This window comes from Oncorhynchus clarkii, chromosome 16, assembly GCF_045791955.1.
Source record: "Oncorhynchus clarkii lewisi isolate Uvic-CL-2024 chromosome 16, UVic_Ocla_1.0, whole genome shotgun sequence".
NCBI lineage: Eukaryota > Metazoa > Chordata > Actinopteri > Salmoniformes > Salmonidae > Oncorhynchus > Oncorhynchus clarkii.
In genome coordinates, this window is record NC_092162.1 from 31,081,705 (window position 1) to 31,094,613 (window position 12,909).

Here is a 12,909-nt window from a genome sequence, read left to right on the forward strand (position 1 = left end):
TGATGTTTATATGCCTCAACTCAAAAACAGAATACTTGAGTATCCCGAACAATATTGGGATATTAGTGTGCATGTAAACGTGGTCACCGATTGACCCTGTTTCTTCAAACAAAATTCATCACACACAGATGGTTTGAAGGGGAAAGTTCTTGTGTTATGGAATATATTTAATTAGTATTTTAACCCACAAAGTTGAATTAGATCATGAACAAATGTGGTATAACAGAAGCAGTTTTTTTATTGATCAATTTAATATATCAATCAATATTGTAAACCTTAGAGCAAACATCAGGTTCATTTCTGAACACATTGATGGATGAAATGAAGGACTCTTTCAAGTCCTACATATGTACAAGTCATGTCTTTATATCAAAACACAAAGAATCAATGTTAATAATTTCACTACTAGTATTATTAGTGTTGATTTTTACATCCATGCTTGTTTTTGGCATTCAGATTAATTACCAGGTGTTGAGAGACTGATAAACTCAGAAACACATTGGTTTCCTTAATTGAGCCAAATATACATTAGCAGCAATTCAGAAATAAATAGTAACTTTGAATTGTGTTGTTGTTGTGTATGGTCACAGACCCTTCACTCACCACAGGTGAACTAGGAAACTCGGAAATGTATGATTTGCTAACTGGTTTAACACGGCATATGTATAACTACAACTAGTTAGCAAGTCGGAAGTTTACGAGTTTCCTTGTTCCGACTAGCACGTTAACATCAGTACAGAACAGGCTGGAGTGCTACATCATCAAACCAGGACCATGTCATTACTTACCAATTACTAGCTTTAGCCATGTCATATATAGAATAGGCAGTGTAACCTGTTCTCGTCAATTGGTTCTTTGTCTCCTTCCTATGGTGGACACTGATCAGAAAAGACCAGATAGATGAAATCAAAGCTAAAAACATTTTTCATGCCTTACAACGCCAACCACATTTTTCAAAGAAGTTTCCAATTCTGTGCATATTTGTGAATAAAAAGAGTGTGTAGGGGGGGCTGTTTTTGTCAGGCAAATTTGAATCATTTCAGTGTTTCCCTATCAGTTTCCACAAAGTAAATGGGATAAGGCATTTAAAGTTCTTTTGGACACACATACTAAACCATAGAGTAAATTAACCTAGATATGCTTTGTAGGTTATATGAATGTAGTAATTAGGATTATTATTATTATTTCAACAATGCATATGTTGGAGAAATGGTAATCCCTTCATTCTTTCCAATGGCTGGTAATTAAGGTCTAGACCAGGGGTGCTCAAACTTTTTGGCTCAAGGGCCACATCGGGATTTTGAATTTCAATGGAGGGCCGCATTTCTTGTGGGACCAATTGTTTGTTAAAATCAAATTGCGGTGGCTTCCCAAGAGTGTTGCAGCGGTCTAAGGCACTGCATTGCTGTGCATGAGACGTCACTACAGACCCGGGTTCGATCCCAGGCTGTGTCACAGCATGCCGTGACTGGGAGACCCATGAGGCGGAACACAATTGGCCCAGCGTCGTCCGGGTTAGGAGAGGGTTTGGCAGGCCGAGATTCCTTGTCCCATCGTGCTCTAGAGACTCCTATGGTGGTCCGGGCGCATGCACGCTGACGAGGTCGGCAGGTGTACGGCGTTTCCTCTGATACATTGGTGCAGCTGGCTTCCGGGTTAAGCGGGCATTGTGTCAAGAAGCAGTGCAGCTTGGCTGGGTCGTGTTTCGGAGAGCGCACGGCTCTCGACCTTTGCCACTCCCTGTACGGGAGTCTGTACGGGAATTGCAGCGATGTAACTACCAATTGGATACCACGAAATTGGGGAGAAAAAAGGGGTCTCGCGGGACGGATTGAAGTGCCCGGCGGGCCGTACTTTGCCCCCTGGTCTAGACTCTAGGATGTCTTCTCTTTACATTATTTTTTTTTAAAGTATACATCAAACGTAACCTTTGGGAAAATAAAAGGGACAACAACAATTGTAGACCAGTCACCCAGAAACTGTGGAAGCAGGGTGACTTAGACTTATTGATGATCAGACCCCCTGGCCCTATTTCAAGTACAGGGGATTCAGTTTACTCAAATAGATATTTCATAATGTTGGACAAATCACAGTACTGTAAATGGTGTTACCTCCCGGTTGAGCTTGCTGAAATACTTGACTGCATTGTCCCTAAAACTTTCCCAAAAATGATTTGCCGTGTTCACATTTGGCATATTCGTGATATCTTCCCCATGGAGACCCATTAGATTCCAGCTGGTTAGTAAATCGCCCCCCACAAAAACCATGCTTCACAGCGGCCTCACTTTATTTGAGACGAGATAAGTGCACACAAACCACATCCTTAAAAAATACCAGAAATGAATTAGTGGAAAAAACACTGAACATTATAAAACAAGTAAGGAAAAAAAGTGAGTGTTAACCTTAATGGTACAACGCATCTTTTAATAGTTACAAATCCTTTTTTGTTTGTCATCAATACACATTTTAGGCAGATCTGTAGCTAGGATGGAAATGTCACATGCCTTAGGAGTGGGGATGAGATCAAGGCTGCTTCCCTGAGTTATGTTAGAGTCAACGGTTTGACATCGAAGCCTTTTACATATGGGTTATATGCCTCAACACTATGCTGTAGCTAGTCACCAAGTGGCACAAAGTAGAGTGGCTTGTGCTTTGGATGATTACAGCGAATGCTTTTTGGTTGATGATGGATGCCCCAAAGTTAATACCTAGAGGATAGGTATTTTTTGAAGGCTGAGTAGTAGATTTACCGCAAGTAACCAACAGATATCCCTGGAGAAGTTTTCCTTTTGAGGAATAAAAAAAGTAACATTCTATCAAACACACTGTAAAAAAAAGTAAGTATTGTTTTGCATTTTATTTGTACAACAGGTTTATGAAGATTACCTCACTTGAGTTGAATAAACAGTAATTCATCACCGGCCAAAACGTTGGGCTGATTAAACACATTTAGCCAAATCCACAGAAACGTTAGCACTTGCGTTTTTTTGTAAAACATTTATTTCTGACATTGCAGTTCTGTACAAACCAATCTTTTCTACACAAGTTTACCAAAATGTTTAAGTTGAGAAAGTTAGCAGTTATTTCAGCCCTTATGGTTTTCATATCAGCCAGACTAGTAAGCATGAACACTTCTAAAATTATTATTTACAAAAAATGTACTTGACTACAGTATATCTACACCCTATGTATCAAGGGAGGGACATCTTGTAAAGTCAAGGATGCTGGCTGATATGTATGACTCAAAGTAGTTTATTCTATGGCAGTGAGAAGTTTTCTGTATTGAGGTATATTTTTCTTGTAGGTGTAGTGACAGTTTCCGCACTGTTTCTAGACGGATTGAACTTGCCTCTAAAGTATCAGGTTAGAGTTTTTCGTCATGAATATTGTTCTGGAGGCAGCTCTGCAGAATGGTCACTAGCTAGCACAGCCACAAAATCATAACATCTCTAATCCTAAATTGAAACCAAAAAGCACATTTTACTTTTCATGAATTTTTACAATATTGACAAATTTGACTTTGCAGCTAGCCTATCTAAGGGGAAATCACTCAGTTCTGCCTCCAGGACAACCCTCATGACAATAAACGTCAACCTGCTCCCGAGTATGTAGTTCCACCACGCAATTCATCGGTTTATCTTAAAGTGCTTTATTTCAGATGAAGAGAAAGAGTCGCTGTTTGACTATTGTTCTTGTAAAATCCTAATAAAAACAAGCCGCTAAAAACATTAACTTGAAAACCAAGTGACAGTAGCGCTCGATTTTAGAGTTTCAGGGTCAATTGTGCTTGACCTATGCTTATGCATTTCTAGATGGAATCTCTTGAGAGGGTATCGTGTAGTGTTGTTACTATACAAGGTGCCTCTTGGCAATGGTGCTAGGTCAGTTTTGTTATTCTAATGATCCCGTGTTTAGGGGCTCCTTGTCAGCATTGGGTGGTAAGTCCCATTTTGATTACAGACAATTCGTGAATTTAATACGAATGAAATGTGACAGTGATTTTTTTATTTGTCAATTTCAATCATCCCATTTCCAGATTTAACTGAGGTAGAAAATGGAATTGACCCCAATCTGCACTTAATAGTCCCTGTGACGGTAAACCAGGTCTGTCCTCTGCTACATGGAGCTGGTGGGCAGTCTAACTAGTCCTCTGTATGTACCCCTCGCCCAGTTATGGAGAAAATCACTTGAAAAACACTTCATTTCACCACCAGTAAATCAAGCCTGGCTACTTCCTCAGTGGTTGATCTATAACGACGACCACGCATCATTCTCATTCTCCAAAATACAGTTTTGTAGTGTGTGTTCAGTTTAATTGGGTGACAGACTGGCGTGATTTTCATATAAGCCCTTGGGCTTCCAACCACACCTGCAAACAGTTGTTTTAAATGTGTTTTTATCTGTATTGTTGTCCATCACTTGTTTTCTTTGGTGCAAACAAATAAAACTTGATGTATGATGTATGCAATGCTCTTTAGGGTTCTCCCAAAAAACGCTCTTACTCAACTCACACTCACAATGCAATTGAAAACAAAAAGATTCAGTAATTCATCTAACCTTCTGTATCCCACTTCTGCCACCACCTGCGGTTGTAAAACTGGGTTGTTCGCAGTTGGGGAGAAGAGCAGTAGAGTCAGGGGAGCAGCCTCAGATCTCTATGTGTTTATGGGGGGAGTTAGTAAGAGAATGTTTCTGTGGTCATGGCATTTTTCATTTCATTTTTGTTTGTTCAGCTCATGCTTTTGCATGTAACATCCTGCCTGTATAATGTGTATAGGAGTTTGTGTGTGTGCTCTGTAACAGGAATGTCCATCGCCATGTGTTCAGGTGTGTGTGTGTCTGTGTGTGTAAGTGTGCATGTGTGCCGTGGCTGTATTCAGCTCACTCAGTCAATAGTTTGATCTCGTTGGCGAGGAGGGTGTTGAAGTTGTAGGCCGGGTCAGGGAGGTTGGGCAGGACCGGGCTGGGGCCAACTTGGCGGCTCGTGGGCTGCGGGGTGGTATCGGCCAGCTCGGGGTCGCTCTCACTAGAAGTGGACCCCACGCTCATGTTGCACACGGCCTCGGGCAGTACGTTACTGGGCGCCGGGCACACCTCAGGCTCGCTGCTAGTCTCGCTGGCACTGGACACCACCGAGAGCAGCGACATCTTGCGTGTCAGGCGGCTAGGCAGCAGTGAGAGGGCGTAGTCAGCCACGATGCCCGCCACGTCCATGCCGCACGCCTGATCGAAGGCAATGAAGCCCACATTGGCGTTGGCCTCGCACACCACAAACGAGCCGTCGTTGAGCTGCAGCAGGTCAATGCCGCACACGTCCATGCCAAGGATGTTGGACACCTGCACCGCCAGCTGCTTGCCCTGCTCACTCAGCGGGCACATCATCCCCACGCCACCTGCGGGAGAGGAGGGCACAATGGAAAGACCGGTATGTCAGTACCACAGACACGCCTGTAACTGCGATCTGTGGACTGTTCACTGTGTGCCTTACATTCACATTCTCTGCGGTCTCTATGGCAAGGAATGACAGGACAGAGAAAACAGCGACCAACTCCCAGGGCAACTATTTCTTAATGTATTGTGAAATGTGTGAAATGAACTTTGCAACCTTTTGCCACATTTCAGGCTTCAAACATAAAGATATAAAACTGTATTTTTTTGTGAAGAATCAACAACAAGTGGGACACAATCATGAAGTGGAACGACATTTATTGGATATTTCAAACTTTTTTAACAAATCAAAAACTGAAAAATTGGGCGTGCAAAATTATTCAGCCCCCTTAAGTTAATACTTTGTAGCGCCACCTTTTGCTGCGATTACAGCTGTGTAAGTCGCTTGGGGTATGTCTCTATCAGTTTTGCACATCGAGAGACTGAATTTTTTTCCCATTCCTCCTTGCAAAACAGCTCGAGCTCAGTGAGGTTGGATGGAGAGCATTTGTGAACAGCAGTTTTCAGTTCTTTCCACAGATTCTCGATTGGATTCAGGTCTGGACTTTGACTTGGCCATTGTAACACCTGGATATGTTTATTTTTGAACCATTCCATTGTAGATTTTGCTTTATGTTTTGGATCATTGTCTTGTTGGAAGACAAATCTCCGTCCCAGTCTCAGGTCTTTTGCAGACTCCATCAGATTTTCTTCCAGAATGGTCCTGTATTTGGCTCCATCCATCTTCCCATCAATTTTAACCATCTTCCCTGTCCCTGCTGAAGAAAAGCAGGCCCAAACCATGATGCTGCCACCACCATGTTTGACAGTGGGGATGGTGTGTTCAGCTGTGCTGCTTTTACGCCAAACATAACGTTTTGCATTGTTGCCAAAAAGTTCAATTTTGGTTTCATCTGACCAGAGCACCTTCTTCCACATGTTTGGTGTGTCTCCCAAGTGGCTTGTGGCAAACTTTAAACGACACTTTTTATGTATATCTTTAAGAAATGGCTTTCTTCTTGACACTTTTCCATAAAGGCCAGATTTGTGCAATATACGACTGATTGTTGTCCTATGGACAGAGTCTCCCACCTCAGCTGTAGATCTCTGCAGTTCATCCAGAGTGATCATGGGCCTCTTGGCTGCATCTCTGATCAGTCTTCTCCTTGTATGAGCTGAAAGTTTAGAGGGACGGCCAGGTCTTGGTAGATTTGCAGTGGTCTGATACTCCTTCCATTTCAATATTATCGCTTGCACAGTGCTCCTTGGGATGTTTAAAGCTTGGGAAATATTTTTGTATCCAAATCCGGCTTTAAACTTCTTCACAACAGTATCTCGGACCTGCCTGGTGTGTTCCTTGTTCTTCATGATGCTCTCTGCGCTTTTAACGGACCTCTGAGACTATCACAGTGCAGGTGCATTTATATGGAGACTTGATTACACACAGGTGGATTGTATTTATCATCATTAGTCATTTAGGTCAACATTGGATCATTCAGAGATCCTCACTGAACTTCTGGAGAGAGTTTGCTGCACTGAAAGTAAAGGGGCTGAATAATTTTGCACGCCCAATTTTTCAGTTTTTGATTTGTTAAAAAAGTTTGAAATATCCAATAAATGTCGTTCCACTTCATGATTGTGTCCCACTTGTTGTTGATTCTTCACAAAAAAATAAATTTTATATCTTTATGTTTGAAGCCTGAAATGTGGCAAAAGGTCGCAAAGTTCAAGGGGGCCGAATACTTTCGCAAGGCACTGTATTATGTAAGTAAGCCAGAGCAACCGAGAATCTATGCTTGCGTAAGACAAACAACATTTTGTTATAAAACACAATGTGACACTTGCCATGTAACTGTGGAACAATTGAAGGCTGATGACCCCAAAATGTCACAAGACATGAGTGTGTTTGCTAACCTAAAACTGAAGACGTTATGACAAGCATAATCATGTCTGTCATCAAAAGCAAAGTCACATTCAAGACAACTATATTGTCCTTCTTTGGCCAAATTCAAGTGCAATGCTCCTCTCACTGTCCCCTGTGCTCTGGTGTGGTTTCCTAACATACATGAAATAGCATGTTCAGGGTCAGTTCCATATGTTTCTTAAGAAATGATCTCATTCACTGAAAGTAACATCAGTATGTAAAAAAACTGATTTGGCCCTGACCTTGGTTCTCTTTGGCAATAACCAGTCCATAGTTGAGTATATTGTGATAAACTGCAGGCCACACTACTTGCCTAGATAGTTCTCAGCTATACTTTTCGTGGCTGTTTATTTACCACCACAGACAGATGCTGGCACTAAGACCGCACTTAGTCAGCTGTATAAGGAAATAAGCAAACAGGAAACCACTCACCCAGAGGCGGCGCTCCAAGTAGCCGGAGACTTTAATGCATGGAAACTTAAATCAGTTCTACCAAATCTCTATCAACATGTTAAATGTCACCTGTACTCCACACACAGAGACGCGTACAAAGCTCTCTCTCGCCCTCCATTTGGTAAATCCGACCACAACTCTATCCTCCTGATTCCTGCTTACAAGCAAAAATTAAAGCAGGAAGTCCCAGTGACTCGGTCTATAAAAAAATGGTCAGATGAAGCAGATGCTAAACTACAGGACTGCTTTGCTATCACAGACTGGAACATGTTCCGTGATTCTTCCGATGACATTGAGGAATACACCACATCAGTCACTGGCTTTATCAATAAGTGCATTGAGGACGTCATGCCCACAGTGACTGTACGTACATAACCCAACCAGAAGCCATGGATTACAGGCAACATTCGCACTGAGCTAAAGGGTAGAGCTGCCGCGTTCAAGGTGCGGGACTATAACCCGGAAGCTTACAAGAAATCCCACTATGCCTTGCGAAGAACCATAAAACAGGCAAAGCGTCAATACAGGGCTACATACAGATTGAATCATACTACACCGGCTCCGACGCTCGTCGGATGTGGCATTTTCAACATGTCCCCGATTGAGTCTGTAATACCAACATGCTTCAAGCAGACCACCATAGTCCCTGTGCCCAAGAACACAAAGGCAACCTGTCTAAATGACAACAGACCCGTAGCACTCACGTCCGTAGCCATGAAGTGCTTTGAAATGCTGGTAATGGCTCACATCAACACCATTATCTTAGAAACCCTAGACCCACTCCAACATGCATACCGCCCAAACAGATCCACAGATGATGCAATCTCTATTGCACTCCACACTGCCCTTTCCCACCTGGACAAAAGGAACACCTATGTGAGAATGCTGTTCATTGACGACAGCTCAGCGTTCAACACCATAGTACCCTCAAAGCTCATCACCAAGCTAAGGATCCTGGGACTAAACACCTCCCTCTGCAACTGGATCCTGGACTTCCTGACAGGCCGCCCCCAGGTGGTGAGGGTAGGTAGCAACACATCTGCCACGCTGATCCTCAACTCTGGAGCTCCCCAGGGGTGCGTACTCAGTCCCCTCCTGTACTCCCTGTTCACCCACGACTGCATGGCCAGGCACGACTCCAACACCATCATTAAGTTTGCTGACGACACAACAGCCTGATCACCGACAACGATGAGAAAGCCTATCAGAGACCTGGCCGGGTGGTGCCAGAATAACAACCTATCCCTCAATGTAACCAAGACTAAGGAGATGATTGTGGACTACAGGAAAAGGAGCACCGAGCCCGACTGCAAGGCACTTCAGAGGGTAGTGAGTACGGCCCAGTAGATCACTGGGGCAAAGCTGCCTGCCATCCAGTACCTCTACACCAGGCGGTGTCAGAGGAAGGCCCTGGATATTGTCAAAGACCCCAGCCACCCCAGTCATAGACTGTTCTCTCTACTACCGCATGGCAAGCGGTACCGGAGTGCCAAGTTTAGGACAAAAAGGCTTCTCAACAGTTTTTTCCCCCAAGCCATAAGATTCCTGACTATTTGCATCGTGTACCCCCCCCCCCCCCCCCCCTCCAGCCCCTCTTTTACGCTGCTGCTACTCTCTGTTTATCTTATATGCATAGTCACTTTAACTATACATTCATGTACATACTACCTAAATCGGCCCGACCAACCAGTGCTCCCGCACATTGGCTAACCGGGCCATCTGCATTGTATCCCACCACCCGCCAACCCCTCTTTTTACGCTTTTGCTACTCCTCGGTTCATCATATATGCATAGTCATTTTAACGATACCTACATGTACATACTACCTCAATAAGCCTGACTAAACAGGTGTCTGTATATAGCCTTGCTACTCTTTTTTCAAATGTATTTTTACTGTTGTTTTATTTCTTTACTTACCTACACACACACACATACCCTTTTTTTCACACCATTGGTTAGAGCCTGTAAGTAAGCACATGACAAATAAACTTTGATTTTATTTGATAGACCTAACCACTGGAGAAAACTTTGCAGAGGACCCACCAGTGGGGGTTTTACTTAAGCCTCCTTTCATTTTCTGTCTGTAAAACCCTGACAAAGGCTACAATCCAAATCGTGTACATTTAAAAATATATATATATATATCCTATTGTCCTCCAAGAGTGACCAAATATCCTCCTCTCCTCTTTCCAGCATCACTCACCCAGGGAGCAGTTGCTTTGCATGCGTCCATCGGTGGAGCAGCGCAGCATGGAGCCAATGACGCGGCCGCCCACCAGCACCACCCGGACGTCGCGGCCGTGAGACTCCTTTACGTACTCCTGGAAGAGGTAGGGAGCGTCGTGGCGAATCAGGTGGCTCAGGTCGGCCAGGTGGTGCTTGTCCCTGGCCAGGAACACCGCCTTTCCTGTGGGTGAGACAGAGTGAAGGGGAGCAAGAGAGAATGATTTCATTTATATATAATTTTTCATTACATGAAGAAGACGCGTTAAAAAGAAAAAGAAACTTTGGCTATTGATGGTTCGTGGCCTGGACAGTGAATGAGAAAAGCAGAATGAGGAAAATCACGTGAACAATAAAAAAATGCACATGTTTATTTTTCACGTTGTTTTTCCCTCGTGAATGTTATTTTTTCTTTTCACATTATTATTTTTTACCACTTCCAGCTACATCTGAACTTCCATCAGAGGCAAAGCAGCAGTGGGATGTAAGGTGCTATGTTGCTGGAATGAATGTGCCAAAACTTCCCACTTCACCAAAGACAAGGAAAATTGCAGGAAAGAGGGAGGCGTTTTATTTAATTGCGTTATCATTTATTTTTATCACTGATTTTGTTGTATCCATTTACAATTGATTTGCTCTGCATAAAAAAACAATCTGTGCAATATTTTGTTTTGCTATCAATAATTTTGAATTTGTTTTGCTTTCAATATCATATTTTTTGTTCTCGACTTCAGAAGTTTTGCATGATATTAAAGCAGTGCTTCTCAATTATTTTCTGTTACGCCCCCCATAGGAAGAAGTAAACATTTCGCGCCCCCCAACTCTCCGCCACGACTGTAAATAGTATAATTTGTCTATAAAATTGTTACAAGTACACCTCTGCATAACATTGTATCCTTATTAACATTAAAGAAAAAAGAAAGAAATTTAGATCAAAGAATAACTTTATTAACATTGTTTTTTTAGTCTGTAACAGAAAAGACTTAAAGTGCATCAATTTGCCTGAAATTAAAAAAAATAATTAAATCCTTATTTAAACTGTAAACATTTTTTGACCATTTGATACTGAAAAATAAAATAAAATATAATCAATAAATAATAAAAACATTCAAATTGATCAGCAACATTAACTCAGGAGCACAATATATGAAACACTTTGACCTATAAAACAAAAATGAATAAAACAATTTGTGCTGATTTTTTTTTAAATCAAAATGAGGAAGTCAGGATTAATGGCTACAATGAGCACGTTTTGCAGAGCACAGCTTTTCGAAGCGGGGTTTGAAGCATAATACTGCAACTCTCAGCTCCTGCTCAATGTTTAGCTGGGAAATGTACTTGGTCTTCAGTGCAGCAACAGCAGAGAAGCCAGTCTCACAAAGATAAGAAGAATGCCCATGGCCCTCTGCCCTAAGAGTGGATACTGCCTCTCACTCAGCCAGAATTCACTCAGTGTCTGTGATGTGAACCTCAGTCTCAATGTGGAGTCAGACGTCATATCAATGAACTGGTCCTCCTCTGCAGAGCTGAAACCAGTTGGAGCTGGTGCATTGAAAGGATCTCTCACCCAGTCATATTGGGAACTGCTTTCATGGAAGTACTTTTTAAAGAATCCCATCAGTGATGAAATATGCTCCTTAATCATAGTCAGTAGAGTCAACAAATTCATGCAGGTTCTCGAATGAATCAGTATTACCTTCATCAAGTGGCCTGCCCCACATTGCAAGCTTTTGAGTGAAAGAGCTGATCTTGTCTGTGACCTGAGGGAGGTGTTTATCTTTCCCTTGAAGCTGTAGATTTAGTTCATTTAGCTTTCCAAATATGTCACTCAGGTAGGCCAGTTTTGCCAGGAAGTTCTCATCACTACATTTTTCTGCGAGGTCATACTTGTACTCCTGCTCCGAAAACATTCTTATCTGCTCTCTGAGCTCAAAAACTCAGGACAAGACTTTTCCTCATGACAGCCACCTTGCTTCACTGTGAAACAGCACAGTCTGTCTGTAAACAATTGTTGGAAAAATTACTTGTCATGCACAAAGTAGATATCCTATCCGACTTGCCAAAATTATAGTTTGTTAACAAGACGAAAAACGAGTTTTAATGACTCCAACCTAAGTGTATGTAAACTTCCGACTTCAACTGTATATATATATTTTTAAATAGTTATGTTTAGATAGAGTCAAGGATATGTTTTGCAAAATTCTACAAAGTCCTGGAAAAACACTTAGGCCTATAGCCTATTCTCGTTTCCCTCACAATAAAAACATTACAGTGTAATCCATTTGATCAGCTTTGTAGATTCGATTAGTAATTAATAAAGTCCAGCTTCATTTGAAAAAGTAGAAATGAAAAATATAATAAAACCAGCTAGGTGCACAGGTGAAATAATTTGCAGCATTCCTAAACAAAAGCACCAGTGCATGAACAATTGTAAAGGATGAATTGCATAAATAAAAAACGTAAAATTAAAATATGCTAATATTACTAGTTTTTGCTTCGTAGCCAGAGCAACGCTGCCGCGCGATTGGTCATGTGCTGAATGCATGGACAGCACGGATATTCTTGGAAAAAGTTCAATCTGCACCTCTTGAATTATGAGAGTTATTTGACAAAGGTAAGTGTAATAGAAACTGGAAATATGCTCTTTCTGATACTATATAGAAATCACAATGTTTTACCTGCATAATGCCTATGAAGGATGATTTGATGAAGTGATGATCCTTTCCATGCATCTGTAAATTACAAGTAAGCCCATCTCTTCATGTACAATTTGACCGTTGGCCTAATATTGTCACTCATCAGATTATTGTCAACTTAAATATTGTCTATAAGCTAACTCTTATTATGTGTGAAATTAGTTTCGGTATAGTTTAGGTGTAGTT

General features: G+C 41.9%; 1 protein-coding gene across 1 annotated transcript in view; it reads right to left on the bottom strand.

Moving 5' to 3' along the window:
* Window positions 1-220: 220 nt before the first annotated feature.
* LOC139368314 (beta-citrylglutamate synthase B-like) overlaps window positions 221-12,909 on the bottom strand; it is a 37,013-nt gene continuing 24,324 nt past the window's right edge. Inside the window, exons 4-5 of the mRNA XM_071107063.1 lie at window positions 10,008-10,211; window positions 221-5,393 (exon numbers count right to left, since the gene is read on the bottom strand). Of these exons, the coding sequence (XP_070963164.1) occupies window positions 4,882-5,393; window positions 10,008-10,211 (716 nt within the window). The 3' untranslated portion in view covers window positions 221-4,881. The remainder of the gene's footprint in view (window positions 5,394-10,007; window positions 10,212-12,909) is intronic.